This window comes from Carcharodon carcharias, chromosome 6 (assembly GCF_017639515.1).
Source record: "Carcharodon carcharias isolate sCarCar2 chromosome 6, sCarCar2.pri, whole genome shotgun sequence".
Classification (NCBI taxonomy): Eukaryota; Metazoa; Chordata; class Chondrichthyes; order Lamniformes; family Lamnidae; genus Carcharodon; species Carcharodon carcharias.
In genome coordinates this window covers 133,038,258-133,054,802 of record NC_054472.1, presented here as the reverse complement: position 1 = coordinate 133,054,802, position 16,545 = coordinate 133,038,258, and the positions used below count along the sequence as shown (strand labels likewise).

General features: G+C 46.1%; 1 protein-coding gene across 1 annotated transcript in view; it reads right to left on the bottom strand.

The window, feature by feature from the left end:
* Positions 1-16,545, bottom strand: part of LOC121278831 (N-terminal EF-hand calcium-binding protein 1-like) — a 273,038-nt gene that overhangs the window by 21,486 nt on the left and 235,007 nt on the right. The window contains exon 9 of the mRNA XM_041189290.1: positions 7,495-7,548. Coding sequence (XP_041045224.1) covers positions 7,495-7,548 — 54 coding nt within the window. The remainder of the gene's footprint in view (positions 1-7,494; positions 7,549-16,545) is intronic.

Genomic DNA, 16,545 nt, shown 5'->3' with positions numbered 1-16,545 from the left:
TTTCCAGTCTGCGGAAACCATTCCAGAATCTATAGAATTTTGAAAGATAACCACAAATGCATCCATTATCTCTATGGCCACCTCCATCAATACTTGAATGAAGCTCATCTTGTCCAGGAGATTTATCAGCCTTCGGTTCAATTAATTTTTTGAATACTACCTCTTTATTAATACTACTTCCTTTCAGTTCCTTATTTTCACAAGGTCTTTGGTTCCCTAGTATTTCTGGGAGATTTTCTGTATCTTACTCCATGAAGACCGACACAAAGTAATTAGTTAGTTCCTATTCGCCATTATAAATTCTTCTGTCTCCACATGTTATGGACCCATATTTGTACTTGTTAATCTTTTCCTTTTCATATACATAAAGAAGCTTTCATGTTCTGCCTTTATGTTTCTCGCTAGATTGCATTCATATTCTCTTTTGCCTTTTTTAAATCAGTTTCTTGGTCCTCCTTTGCTGGATTCTAAATTGTTCCCAATCTTCAAGCTTACCACTTTTACTGGCAATCTTATAAGCCACTTCCTTTGATCCGATGCAATCTTTAACTTCTTTTGTTAGCCAAGCTTGATTCACCTCTCCTGTTGGGTTTTTGTGTCTTAGAGGAATTTTTATTTGTTGTAGGCCATTTAATACTACTTTAAAAACTGTGTATTTTCCCAAACTACCATAGCCAATTTTCTCTCCATAACTCCATAGTTTACTTTGTTCAAATTTTGGACCCTAGTTTCAGAATTAACTATATCACTTTCAAACTTAATGTGCAATCGGCGGTCCGGGATCGGCAGGGGAACGGACCGCCAAATGCGATCAACCCCTGACCACAATTTCACGCTGGGTGGCCAATCAACAGCCAGCCAGTGTATAGCACACACTGAGAAGCTCAGCGCTGCCAGGGTGGGGGCGGGATGTCAGCACAGGCGCAGGTGAGCGCTGACAGAAAGCTCCCTGCCTTCAGGGAGCTACCTCAGGGAGCTGAAGACTTGAAAAGCATTGAATAAAGTTTTTAAAATTAGGAAAAAAATGTCCAAACATCACAATCAATCACCTGAACATATACATGATAAGCATGCTGTCCCTAGATTTTAATTTTAATTTTATTTCATCACGGAAACCTCATCCCACCCTTGGTTGAGGTTTGATGAAAAACATAAAGGCTGCCTGGTTGATTCGTCCATCCGCGAACTGTAAGAACAAAGAAAAGTACAGCACAGAAACAGGCCCTTCAAGCCAGCGCTGACCATATTGCCCGTCAACTAAAACATTTTGCACTTCCAGGGTCCTTATCCCTCTATTCCCATTCTATTCATGTATTTGTTAAGCTGCCTCTTAGACACCACTATTGTACCTGCTTCCATCACCTCCTCTGGCAGCGAATTCCAGACAGTCACCACCCTCTGTGTAAAAAAACTTGCCCTGCACATCACCTTTATAGTTTTCTCCTCTCACCTTAAATCTATGTCCCCTAGTAATTGACTCTTCCACCCTGGGAAAAAGCTTGGACACTAAGGTTGGACAGGCAATGTGAAATTAAAGACAATTGCACTGTGGCAGGGGGATGGGAACCTGAGCAGGGAGACAGAGATGGGGAAATAAGGATAGAATTGAAAGTCAGAAAAGTAAGAAGCAAAAGTGGAAGGCAGAAGAAGCAAGGACAAAAAATAAATGTGGTCTTAATGCAAAATAAAGCTAGGATGAACAGCAAGGTTAGAAAGAGAAGTCTAAAGGCATTGTATCTTAAGGCGCGGAGCATTAGCAATAAGGTAGATGAGTTAACAATGCAATTAGATATAAACGGTTATGATATAGTTGCAATTACGGACACATGACTGCAGGGTGACCAAGGATGGGAACTGAACATCCAAGGGTATTCAAAATTTAGGAAGGACAGACAAATAGGGAAAGGAGGTGGGTTAGCACTGTTAGTAAAGGAGGAAATCAATGCAATGATGAGGAAGGATAATGGCTCGTAAAAACATTATGCAGAATCTGTTTGGATGGAGATAAGAAACACCAAGGGGCAGAAAACATTGGTGGGGGTTGTCTCTAGGCCCCCAAAAATTAATGGAGGTGTAAGGGAAGGCATTAAACAGGAAATTAGAAACACATGCAATAAGGGAATACTGTAATCATGGGTGACTTTAATCTACATATAGATTGGATAAATCAAACTAGCAATAATAGTGTGGAGGAAGATTTCCTGGCATGTGTACATTATGGTTTTTTTGACCAATATGTTGAGGAACTAAGTAGAGAGCAGGCTATCCTAGACTGGGGATTGTGCAATAAGAAAGGATTAATTAACAATCTTGTTGGGGGTGATGGGGGGGGCGGGGGGGAAGACATGAAATGATAGAATTGTTCATTAAGATGTAGAGTGAAACAGTTGAACCTGAAACTAGAGTCCTGAATCTAAATAAAGGGAACTACATGGGTATGAGGCACGAGTTGGCAATGATGGATTGGGGAACCTTACTAAAAGGGTTGTTGATGGATAGGCAATGGCTAATATTTAAGAAACATATATATGAATTACAACAATTATTCATTCCTGTCTGGTGCAACCATGGATTATACAAGAAATTGGGGATAATATTAGAACCAAAGAGGAGACACATGAAATTGCCAGAAAAAGCAGTGAGCCTGAGGATTGGGAACAGTTTAGAATTCAGCAAAAGTGGACAAAAAGATTGATCAACAAGGGAAGAATGGAGTATGGGAGTAAACTTGAACATAAAAACTGACTTTAAAAGCTTCTATAAATAGGTGAAGAGAAAAAGATTAGCAAAGACAAATGTAGGTCCCTTATAGTCAGAAATGGGGGAAATTATAATGGGGAACAAAGAAATGGCAGAAGAATTGAACACATGTTTTGGTTCTGTCTTCACAAATGAGGACACAAATAATTTCCCAGAAATGTTAAGGAACCAAGGGTCAAGTGAGACGGAGGAATTGAAAATCAGTTTTCGTAAAAAAAAATTGTGCTAGAGAAATTAATGGAGTTAAAGGCTGAAAGTTCCCCAGGGCCTGATAATCTACATACCAGAGCACTAAAGGAAGTGGCCCTGGTAATACTAGATCCATTGGTAAGCCATCTTCCAAAATTCTATAGACTCTGGAGCAGTTCCTATAGATTGGAGGGTGACAAATGTAACCCCATTATTTAAAAAAGGAGGGAGAGAAAAAAACAAGAATTACAAACCTGTTAGCCTAGCATCAGTAGCGGGGAAAATGCGAGAGTCTATTATAAAAGATTTGGTAACAGAATACTTGGAAAGCATTAACAGGATTAGACAAAGTCAGCATAGGTTTATGAAAGGGAAATCATGCTTAACTAATCTACTGGAGTTTTTTGAGAATGCAACCAGTAGAATAGATAAGGAAAAACCAGTGGATGTGGTGTATTTGGATTTCAAGAAGGCTTTTGATAAGGTCCCACATAAGAGGCTAGTGGACAAAATTAAAGCACGTGGGATTGGGGTAACGTACTGGCACGGATTGAGAATTGGTTGGTAGACCGGAAACAGGGAGTGGGAACAAATGGGTCTTTTTCTGGGTGGCAGGCGGTAACTAGTGGTGTACCGCAGGGATCAGTGCTTCAGCCCCAGCTATTCACGATAGATATAAATGACTTGGATGAGGCAATCAAATACAATATTTCCAAGTTTGCTGATGACACAAAACTGGTTAGGGTTATGAGTTGTGAGGAGGATGCAAGGAGGCTTCAGGGTAATTTATACAAGTTGTGTGTGTGGGCAAACACATGGCAGATGCAGTATAACGTGGATAAATGTGAAGTTATATGCTTTGGTGTGAAAAACAGAAAGGCAGAGAAATATTTAAATGATGATGTATTGGGAAAATGTGGATGTGCAAAGGGATCTGGGTGTCCTTGTACACCAGTCAATGAAAGTAAACAGGCAGGTGCAGCAAGAAATTAGGCAAATGGTATGTTGGCCTTCATTGCAAGAGGATTTGATTTCAGATGTAGGGATGTCTAACTGCAGTTATACAAGGCCTTGGTGAGACCACACCTGGAGTATTGCATGTAGTTTTCATCTCCCTACCTAAGAAAGGATAGAGGGATTGCAGCAAAGGTTCACTAGGCTGATACCTGGGATGGCAGGACTGTCGTATGAGGAGATATTTGTTCCACAGGGCCTGTATTTGCTAGAGTTTAGAAGAATGAGAGGGGATCTGATTGAAATGTATAAAATTCTAACAGGGCTAGACAGATTGGATGCAGGGAGGATGTTTCCCTGGTTGGCGCGTGTAGAATCAGGGGCCACAGCCTCAGGATACGGGCCAGGTCATTTAGGACTGAGGTGAGGAAATATGTCTTCACTCAGAGGGTGGTCAACCTGTTGAATTCTCTATCTCAGAAGGCTGTGGAGGCCGGGTCACTTAGTATATTCAGGAAAGAAATTGATACATTTTTGGAGAGTAGGGGCATCAAGGAGTATGGAGAGAAAGCGGGAATATGGCTTTGAGATAGAGGATCAGCCATGATCATATTGAATGGCGGAGCAGGCTCGAAGGGCCAAATGGCCTACTCCTGCTCCTGATTTCTATGTTTCTATATTTAGTGACCTCAATAGGCCTCTTAATTGTCGAGAGACGCGCGTCCAACTTTACATGCACCTGCCGACTGAAGTACCGCGTGAGCGCTGAATGACGGGACGCTCGCCTGACGTCATCTGGCGCAAGTTCATGCCATATCGGGTCAGGCACATCTGCGTAAAATTCTGCCCTACATGTTTTAGTAAAATCGCCTCTCTTTCTTCTAAATTCCAATGAGTATAGGCCAAACCTGCTCAATCTTGCTCATTAGGCAACTCCTTCACCCAAGGAATCAACCTAGTGAACCTTCTCTAAGCTGCCTCAGATGTGAGTATATCCCTCTGAAAATAAGACCAAAACTGTACATAGCACTCTAGGTATGGTCTTGCCAATGCATTGTGCAATTGCAGCAAGACCTTCCTACTTTTAGACTCCATTCCCCTCGCAATAAAAGCCAGCATTCTATTTGCCTTCCTAATTATTTGCTGTACTTTGCCAATTTCTTATGATTCGTGTATAAGAATACTCAGATCCCCCTGTATTGCAGCATCCTTCAATCTCTCTCCATTTAAGTAATATTCTGTTCTTCTATTCTTCTCAGCGAAGTGGACAACCTTACATTTTCCCACATTATCCTCCATCTGCCAAATTTTTGCCCACTCTTTGCAGACTCTTTGTGTTCTTCTCACAACTTGTCTTTCTACCTATCATTATATCATCAGAAAATTTGGCTATAATACACTCTGTTCCTTCATCCAAGTCATTTATATAGATTGTAAATAGTTGAGGCCCCAGCACTGATCCCTGTGGCACTCCACTTGTTACATTTGTCAACCTGAAAATGCCCCATCTATCCCAACGTTATGTTTCTTGTCAGTTAGACAATCCTTTTTTGATGTGGTCTACATGGATTTTGACAAGGTCCCACATGGCAGAGTGGTCAGAAAACTAAAAGCTCATGGGACCCAATGGAAAGTGGCAAATTGGATCCAAAATTGTCTCAGTGGAAGGAAGCAAAGTGTAATGGTGTTGCAGGTGCTTTTGCAACTCAAGGACTGTTTCCAGTGGAGTTCCTTAGGGATCAATACTGGGTGTCTTGCTCTTGTGGTATATATCAATGGTTTAGAATTAAATTAATGGGGCATGATTAAGAAGTTTACAGGTAGTGTAAGAAGTGGCTGTGTGGTTGCTAATGAAGAAGATAGCTGTAGAATGCAGGAATGTATCAATGGACTGGACAGATGGGCAGAAAAATGACAAAAGGAATTCAATCCAGAGGAGTATAAGGCAATGCATTTGGGGAGGATGAACAAGGCAAGGGAATGCATTATAAATGGTACGGTTCTGCGAATTGTAGAGGAATGGAGGGATTAAAAACAGAAAATGTTGGAAATGCTCAGACAGCATGTGTGGAGAGAAACAGTTAATATTTTGGGTCAATGATGACTCTTCATCAAAACTCATGGACTTGGGAAGTTGGTGGGGTCCCCATCCATCTGATTAAATGCCCCCTGCCACCAAACTCACCACAGGGGAAAGCACAAGATTCCACTCGATGAATTTGAAAGACCAGTGTCTTGCTCAGATCAAGCAAACTACACAAGATGCCACTCTTCAAGTCCTACAGGAACGTAATAAAAGAATGACCATGAAGTATATGTGCTGCAAGAGAGTATTGGGCATGCAGAATTGAAGTCATTGCCTAAGATGGTATCTTGTGCAAAGGGGCTAGGGTCATTATCCCTACAGAGCTGAGAAAAGAGGTGCTACAGTGTATCATCATGTGTAGCCATCAAGAAATTGAGTCTAGTCTACAGAAGGCAATAGAAGTGTTCTATTAGCCAAACATGAGCAATGAGATTAAGGAACATGTCAGCCAATACAGGGCATGTAATGAACATCAAGCCAAGCAAGTTAAAGAGCCCCGCATGACTCATGACATCCCAGACAGAGCATGGATGAAGTTGGGAATAGACATCTTCACTCTCGCTGGAATTGATTATTTCATCATAGTTGACTATTATTTAGACTACTGGGAGCTAGACCAACTGGCACCAAGGACTACCAGTGAGATCGTAGAATGCTTGAAAGCAGACTTCAGTCATCATGGCATTCCCAACCATTGTGATGTGTGACAATGGCCTTCAATTCATGAGTAAAGAGTTCCGGCACTTCATGAATGATGGGGACATTCAACACTACACATCATCTCCACACTATCTCCAATCAAACGGAAAGGCTGAGACAGTGGTGAAAATTGCCAAAGGGATCATTAAAAAATTGGTTAGATCCAACACAGATGTGTACAAGGCAATCTTTAAGTGGAGAAACTCACCTACTGATGGCATGGAAAGTAGTCCAGTCCAGCGACTGATGTCACACTGCACCCAGACTACTCTTCCAACAGGTAAAAATTTACTGAAGCAAGAAGTAGTAATAGGACTTAGTGACAAAATCAAAGTGAAGCAAAAGAAAACCAAATTTCACTTTGTTAAGCCTTCTAAATTATTGCCAGAACCGAGAGTTGGAGAACCAGCACAGTGCAAACATGTAACATACTCAACAGAAATCAGCCCACCTGACAACTTGGGACTTGTGTATAAAAGTTGTCATCTCAATTGTACACGGTGATTGATTTCAGTATGCATGTCATTATACAGTTTGATTTGTTGAGCTGGCTCCAGTTGTTTTCCTAAAGGGTGCATAGACCTACTCTGGCAAGAAACTACCTAGTTTGGTGATTACAATAAAATAGCTCAATGGTCCAAATTAATGCTGGGGATATTAGATATCAAAATTCTAGGATTATAAACTTGTGAGGTGAGCTAGATTTCTGCTTGCTTCCTTCCTTCCTTTACTTCCAAAGATGATCAAAAATAATTTCATGCTCCAAGTGACTGAAATGATTTTTAAGTAAACTGAGGCTGACTTACAGATTTGGCATTTCCCTCCAATATTTCTTCTTCCAGTGGTTCAAGTTTCAAGTCCTGCAAAACAAATAAAACCATACAAATAAATGGACCAATAAGAAGATAAGGATGAAAAAGGAAATAACTGGCTGTACGCCCATAATTGCCAGCAATGCACTCCCCATAAGTATGGCTCCCTGCTGACTGGGCACATCTCTTTTTAAGTCTGGCCTCCTGTGATCTTGATTCTTGACCTCCTCAGCCAAGAACAACCACCTCTGCCCTCTCTGGGGACAGTTAGTTGTTTCCTCATTATTGTCTCTAAGCTCCTCCTACTGACTGGTGATCTGTGATTCACCCAATTATATAGTATCTGTCTTAATATGTTCCAAATGGGTATAGCTGGTGCTTGAATAGGTAAGGTGCAGGATAAAATAGCTGAATTAGGTGAAAGAAATGTTCATCTGGAAATAGCAGTCTGCTTGTCAGATGCTTCTCTCTATAAGTGTGCAATGCCTGTGAGAGACATGAAAGACATGGGGCAGGATTTTGAGTTTGGCGTGTGGGCGCAGTCGGCAGGCCCGGGAGCAGCCAGGAAATGGGCCACCACCCATGATCGGCCCCCATCCACCATTTCACGCTGGCTGACCAATTAATGGCCAGCCAACGTGAAAGGCGCATGAGCACCCTGGGGGCAAGAGGAGGGGAAGTGCTGAAGTCAGCGTGAGTGTGGGGCAGCACTCAAAGAAAGCTCCCTGAAGGCAGAGAGCTGCCTCGAAGCTGAAGAATTCAAAAGCCATAAATAAAAATTTTCAAATGCCGAAAAAAAAAAAAAATCCACGCATCAGGATCAGTCACCTGAACATATGGCTGGTGTAAATTCTGTCCAAACATTTTTAAATCTTTTTTTTTCATTAATATTGGAAACCACATCCCGCCCTTGGGTACGGTTTCCTCCCTGGCCGATTCGCCTGCCCGCCAACTGTAATGTTGGATAGGCAGTGAAAAATCACTGTTGATTACTACTTTAATGGCCTCTTAACTGTTGGTGGGCACGCTATCGACTCTTGCAATCGCCTGCCGACTGAAATAATATGCGAGTGCGCAACGACATTGGGACACTCGCACAACGTCATCACATGCTACTTCACGCCCGAGCAGGTCAAATGCATGCCTGCATGTCGAATGAAAAATTCTGTCCATTCATTTTGGAAAGCGCTCTCTTGCTTTGTGAATCAGAAGGTGTGATTGAGCAATAGCAGGAGACCTTTCAAGTTAGCAGAATATCTTCAGACTTCAGAATTTCAGTTTTGTGAATTATCATTATTTTTCAACATTCAAGTGAAGCTCCAGGGGTAGAATTTTCTGCCTGTCAGGCAGGCCGTACGAGGCTGGGCAGGGGCGGGAGTGGACCTGATCGCCGCCTGCAACCTGGTCCGTGCCGACATTTTACGCGGGCAGGCCAATTATGGCCAGCCCAGCGTGAAACGCGACTCCTGAGGACAGTGGGAGTGGGTGGGCAGTGGCAGGACTGCTATGACCGCCAGGTCCAATGGAAACCCGGCAGCCTGTTTAAAAGTGCTCCTGCAGCCTTGCAAAGGCTGTCAAACCTGGCCAGCAGAAGGGGTCCCCGGAGCGCGCTGGTCAGCAGGCCAGGCAGGAGGGTAGGGCAAGGGGGGCACTGTACCCTTCATTTCTCAGACGATTGCCTTGCTGCCCTCCTCAAGGAGGTGGCAACATGGTGGGAGATCCTCATTCCCAGGGGATGGGAGGAGGAGGGCCCCCCCAGGGCCCCCCCCCCCCCCCCCCCCCCCCCCCCCCGACATGACCAAATGTGCCTGGGAGGAGGTGGTGGAGATAGTGAGTGAGCTCCCGCGATGTGGTGCGACACTCCTGGATCCAGTGCTGCAAGCATTTCAATGACCTTTTGCGCTCTGAAGGGTGAGTACTATGTTGGCATTGGTCACTCAACCCAGCAGGTAGGCTTTCCCTGAGTGCAGTTACTGCATTGAATCATTGACAGCATGTATCCTTCGCTGGGTGAGCCAGCAGATATTGCCCATGCTGAGGTCACCCTGAGAGGATGGTGATGAGATGGGTTCTACACCTGCAGCATGTGGTACAGTGACAGCCACGTTACTGTTTTGGGAGCAACCTGGAGGATCTGCACCTAGGTGCAGTGCTGGAACTGCAAAACATGTCAAAGTCAGGGTGCTGACATGCTGGGAGGTGAGCTTCCAGGTGGTGAGGCACTGATCCATCTGCTGCCCTTTGCGTGCCACGTGCTTGCACCTCCTTGCTTTGCAAGGTTGGACCATGTGATGCTAAATGTGATGTAGGCTGCATTTGGCCAAGGTGGGGTACAGGCCAGGCATCTTTCTGTGAGTGTGCGGCAGCTGCGGGGTGAGGAGGCACTGGAGCCCTGCAATGTTCCAGTCTGGTTGGGGTGGGATGACAGCGAAGAGATTACAGGTATAAGATGCACTAATCAATGCTCGTTTCTCATTATCAGGAGAAGAATGCTCATAATTCCGCCGAGTAGTTGAGGACTGGGGGAGGGCCAGCCCAGTTGGTCATCATTACCAGGTTCGAGCAGGAGGCCCCCGTTCTGGAGAGGCGCCATGCGCCCAGGTCCACCGGTGTTGGTGAGGCTGGGGTGTCAGGGGCAGGTATATTAGCCCAGCACTGAGATCACCATTAGTGTTCCAGAAGCCATGACGCTGCTGAATGTTCAGTAATTGAAGTTTGCAACATGGCTTGACCATTGCTTATGGAAGGATGAGTGTATAATGATCCAGGGCACAGGGATGAACATTGACGTTGTCTCCATATTAACTAATCAAATGTCCTTGTCCTTGTTCTTCCTTTCAGCATCACTGGAGCAGGGCTGGGAGGAGGAGGCACAGGGGCCCCTCTCACACCTGAGGGCCCTGAAGTCTCTGACGCACCAGCACCACACCATCTCTGCCAGGCAGGCACCAGCGCAGAAACAAGCACCTTGGTGGGAATTAGATCATTGGCTAGTGTCCTGGGGTACAGTGGTTAGGGCACTTCACAGCTGGAAGAGCTGGCAGAGACAGAGAGTGCCCATGGCACCAGCGGTCGGAGGACTGGAGGAGACCAGGCACATGCTCAGTTGGTGGCTGATGATGTGCCTCCGGAGCTGTCTGTGAGGCAGCAAATGCTGGAAGTCCAGCAGGGTGTGCGGGAGGATCTGGCGGAGATACATGAGGCTATGCTTGGCTTGGTCTCCGTGGTGGAGGAGTTGACGCGGACCATCGCCGATGCAATGAGCCTCATGGCCGAGTACCATGCTTCTTCCATGGAGACAATGGCAACTCTCATGGAGAGGCTCCTTCAAGAGGCCAATCAAGGCTTCCTGGGAATGTGCTTGGACCAGCAAGCCCTCACATCGGCATTGACCTTAGCTGGTCAGTGCCAATGTGGGAGATGGTCTGGGCACCAAGTTTTCCAGCTCGGTGCCCATCTATCTATGGTGAGCAGGGAGGTCCAAAGTGACCTCACATCAGTGCAGCAGCTGCCTGCTGTCTCTGCGGGCTCCTCTCAGAGTGCTCCAGATGAGGACAGCAGCTCCTCCACCCCTCTGCCAGTGACTGTTGCATCCGATGAGGCTGTGACGACTGGGGAGATGCCAGCTGTGGAATTGGCTGCTCCCTCCCAGGCAGGGCCAGCACAGGTTCCACCGGCCAGAGGACAGCCGCCAAGGTCATCGAGGCCAACAGGACAGCACAGTGAGCAGGCTGTCTCAGGTGCCAGTGCCAGCGAGGGGACAGCACCTAGACGTAGCACCCAAAAGCATAAAACTAAGGCACCTTAGGCAGACCATGGGTTTCTCACTGGTGCTTTTGCATTGCCCCGCAATGAGGTCATGTTTAGTTGGTGTGGTGTTTAACACCTTTGTCATTTGTTTCCTTAAGTTCATCTTGTTATAGCATTAAATTTAGATGTGGGACTAAGGCTGAGGGTGCCTCTTTTCCTCTGCAGGTGTCATTGAATGTCAAGGGCTGATGGTAAGATTCTCTGTTGTTGGAGATGGTCATTCCCAGGCACTTCTGTGGCACGAATGTTACTTGCCACTTGTCAGCCCAATCCTGGATATTATCCACGTCTTGCTGCTTCAGCACCTGAGGAATCACAAAAGGGGCTGAACATTGTGCAATCATCAGTGAATGGAAAGAAGATCATGCTGAAGCAGTTGAAGATGGTTGGGCCTCGGACACTACCTTGAGAAACTCCTGCAGTGATGTCCTGAAACTGAGTTGGTTGAGCCCCATCAACCATAACTATCTTCCTTTGTGCTAGGTATGATTCTAACCAGCAGAGTTTACCCTTTATTCCCATGACTCCACTTTTGCTAGGGCTGCTTGATATCACACTCGGCCAAATGCTGCCTTGATGTCAAGGACAGTCACTCTCACCTCACCTCTGGAGTTCAGCTATTTTGTCCACATTTGAACCAAAGCTGTAATGAGGTCAGAAGCTGAGTGACCCTGGCAGAACCCAAATTGAGCATCTGTGAGCAGGTTATTTCTAAGCAAGTGCCACTTGATGGCACTGTTGATGATCCATTCCATCACTTTCCTGATGATTGAGAATAGATTGATGGGGTGGTAATTGGCTGAATTGGATTTGTCTTGCTTTTTGTGTACAGGATGTACCTGGGCAATTTTCCACATTGCTGGGTAGATACCAGGGTTGTAGCTGCACTATATCAGCTTGGCTAGTGGCAAAGAGCTAGGTTTAATATTGCAACATGCCCAGAATAACTTCCCTCCCAATGGCAAAGACCCAGGATTTTCACTGAGACACACAGGGTTTATCTTTTGGGCCCTTCTGGGGTGGGGTGTGGGTCAAGAACAGAGGCAGACGAGCCTGAAAATACCACTGCTAGCTGGCATACAGGTATCCTAATGCTGTATCTGGTGCTAGCCATTTTCACCAGGGTGGTGGTGCGGGAGGAAGTGGCAAAACAATCCAGGCCATTTCTTGTTCATAGACAATTAAAGTGGTTGAGGAACTCATCAAGAACTTGTTAATGGGGAGGTGGTGAGATTTTCATGGGGGTGCATGGGCTACAGGCATTGTTGGGGCCAGACCAAGTGAATGGTGCTGGGTATACTGGAGAGTTAGTCATAACTACTCTAGGGAATTATCTTGGGCGGATGGGGGACTTGGCCATTGACAAGCAGGAGCCCTTGGCGCAGCACAGGTGCTGAGGAGAGTGGACAGCAAACGCTTGAGTGGTGCTGCAGGGGTGTTGTCACCCTCTGGCAGCAAGCAGGGGCCAATGCTGGCAAGGACAGATGGGTGACCAGCTGAGTGCAAAGAAGGCAGCAGTTGGTAATGAGAGTATGACTCTCAGATTTTAAGCTCAGTGATGAGAAGAGCAACGCCCTTTGCAAGAAGGACTGAGCCCTGGGCATCAGGAGGGCAGGGGAGAGAAATTAGGGTCAGGAAGGACACACAGGCCATACCCTCAGAATAGGATCCACTAACGAGTACAGAGCTACCTGGAGATGACCAGGAAATAGTACCACAGGAGCCTGCAACTCTCCAGGCAGATGGTCTCAGACATCTGTGCCCTCTTCGCTAAAGATCTCACATCTCACAGCATTCCTCACTATGTTATGCCTGTAGTCATCAAAGTCACTATGACCTTAGAGCCATAGAAAAGTTACGGCACAGAAAGAGGCTATTCAACCATTGTGTCTGCGCCGGTCAAAAAAAAAAGAGAAAAAAAAATGAACTAACTGCTCATTTTAATCCCACTTTCCAGCAATTGGTCCATAGCCTTCAGGTGCAGATCTCGTCCTTGAACTTCTGCTTCTTTCCAAGGATCCACTGTGATCCTTTGTAGCATCCTGAAATTGCTGCACAGCTCACTGATGCCCTCTTTGCTAAAGCTGGACATTAATTTCATGATGGATGAGACCTCACGATCCCCGAGGGCAGTAGGTTTTGCCACCATTTCTGGATTTCCCCAGGTGAAGAGCATCATCAATTGCACCACCTCGCGATCAGTCAACAAGACCAAACAATAGGAAAGCCTTCCACTCCTTTGATGTTCAGCTGATCTGCGGCCACAACAAATGCTTCCTCCACTTACGTGCTCCCTTTCCTGGCCGCTGCCATGACTCCTTTCAAACCAGGCTACTGCAACTCTTCACTCCAACAACCAAAGTGCATGGGTGAAACCTCAGTTGTAAGGCACATTCCTTGCAGAAATGGCTACTCACTGCTCTAAGGGCTCCAGACAGAGGCACAAAGGTAACAGGCTCAATGCCACCTGCTCACTCGGACAACATTGAGCAGGCCATCTGGCTTCTGAAAATGCATTCCCGGTGCCTAGACTGGTCAGGTGGTACCCTCCAATACACTCATTGTGGTGGGTCCCTGGTGCTGTCCGTAACATGATCCTCCAGAGAGGTATGGACCCTATGTATAGTGAGGTTTTGAAAGGATACAGATCAATGGAGGAAAAGAAGGAGCAGGAGGTGGGAGAGGAGGAGAAAGTGGAGAAAATGGGGTGCTCTGGCTACATAGGTAGGTGGATAGGCACAGTGCAGGTTGCGAAGGTCTCATCAGGATGCCATGAATGCCAGGGTCCCTCTGTCCCAAGATGAAGGGGATGGTATGGAATTCAGTTTGAGGTATCTGTGCTAGCAATCATTTGAAGACACAGCCTGAAATGTCTAAACTCTTACTTCCAATGAAGGCGGCAACCTGCCCAAATACCTTTCCATCACCCTGGAGGGACCCTTTATTTCCTTCACCAACTCATGTCTCTTTTCGCATCCTGCCAATAATAGAAGGAACTTCAGATGTGGCTTTAAGTGTCAATAGTAGTGCTCAGAAAGAGAAATAGTGCACAGATACAGCAAGAAGATACTCTAGTGACCAACTCAATGCTCTGCTTGGTCACTTCTGCATGGCGCTTCCCTTGTGGCCTCAGAGTAGGTAGAGGCAGCCTACTCACTTGTCTTGGCTTGCAGCTGGTGTGCACGTGGCAGTCATCTTTGTCACTGAGGTACCTGAGAGGGCTTCTCCAGAGGTTGCTGCACCTGCATCATTGCAGGAGCAGTCTCTGTCACTTGGCCCTCCTGTGCAGATGCCCCCACTGTCAGAGGAGCCAAGGAGTTCAAGGATGATGAAAATGCCCCAAAATGGGTGGCACCTTCAACCTAGTCCGTGACAACCTGAGCTCTTGGCAGGCACTCTGGATGATTGAAGGAGGGTATCAGCTTGAGTGCAACTGGCATCAACTCCAAACATCTCTAGGCTACCAGCGCCACTGACTGGTCCAGGCCACACAGTGTGGCATGCATCTTTTGGATGTCAATGCACATTTCCTGTAGACATTCCAAGTACTGCAACACATGGCTTTCTATGAGGTTGGCCACTCTATGGAGGAGTCCATGCACTGATATTCTTGAGCCATTGTAGTGAACATGAGCTGGATGGATTCCTCCATTCTCTGCCCATGACTGTGAACTGCCTCAGGGAACTCTGAGATGTGGGAACACATGTCCTGTTTCTGTTTTATGTACAGCCTCCTTTACAGTGATTCCTGAGGCCCTACATCTATATCCAGCTGAGCAGGGCTGTCTCTGTCCTCCATCCTCCAAGGGGAACTGACCAGGCCTGCCTCTGCCTCTGGCACCTCCTCCTGCACACTAGTCCCATGATCACAACCCTGTGACAACTTATCTAAATGCATAAAATAAAGGCAAAATACTGTGGATGCTGGAAATCTGAAACAAAAACAAAAAATACTGGAAAAACTCTGAAGAAGAGTCAAATTGACTCGAAATGGTAACTCTGTCTTTCTCTCCACAGATGCTGTCAGACCTACTGAGTTTTTCCAGCGTTTTTGTTATCTAAATGCATGTCAGGACCCACTGAGGTGAGAGTATCTTCATTGGTAGGCAGTACACTTGTAAAGTGTGATGGTACTTCTTCAGTTCCTTGCTGATCTTCTGGGGCCAGGGAGGGAGAGGGACAAGGTGTTATGAAGTGAATGTCTGCGCCTGTGGAAGAAACAAGATGAGTTGATGAGAGCTAGCCTAGGAGAGCTCAAGCCTCTGCAGTGCTGAAGCTACCCATGTAACTCTGTGTTTGGCATGCTGTTGGATAGGGTGGAGTGCACTGCACCCCCTTAATGAGTGCATTGTGCTCTGTAATCAGCATCTCCACAATGAGTGCCCATTTCATCAGGACCAACTTCATCCAAGTATGGTGCCCTTCCAACTGTTTGGGCCCTCTTCTAATTGTTACATGCCCATTTTTTCTGCAAGGACAATAGAGAGTGTGATAAAGAACTGCTATCCTCTGCAGGCAAAGGCATATTTAGAAACTGCATGGACTGGATTTTACAGCCCCTGCCAGGTGTGTTTTTGGCAGGGGAGCATATGAAATATTTCAGGAGTCCATCCCACATTATTCCTGCCCACCTCCAACTTGTTCCTCATATAATAAGGGGGTTAGGTAAGGCACCCACCAGTCCACCTGCCCTGAGACCAATTGAGGCCCTTCAGTGAGCAGTTAAGTGGTAATTAAAGGCCTCAATCCACATCTACTGCCATAAAATGCTGGGCAGTGACAGGTGGGCCAGAGTACAAAAGGTCGATTTTGAAATAGCTTCTTTGAAAAGGCGGGAAGAAAGGGGTGCCCTGTGTGCATTAGGGGAACCCCTAATATGTCAGGCCCCCTTTTGTCCCTCCCTGTTTGCTCTCTAAAATCTGGCCCCCAATCCCCCTCTCTGATTCCCCCCAATCCCTGCCCTTAAAGCTCAGAATTACCTGTCTCTGGTCACTGTGATCATCTTCTCAGGGCCTCCTTATAACCCCAGCAGCAAGCACTATGAGTTCTGCTAGGACTTTTTTTCCAATTCATTCACAGGGTGTGGGCTTCGCTGGCTGGGCCAGCATTTATTGCTCATTCCTAGTTGCCCTTGAGAAGGTGGTGGTGAGCTGCCTTCTTGAACCGCTGCAGTCCATGTGGTGTAGGTACACACAGTGCTGTTTGGAAGGGAGTTCCAGGATTTTGACCCAACGA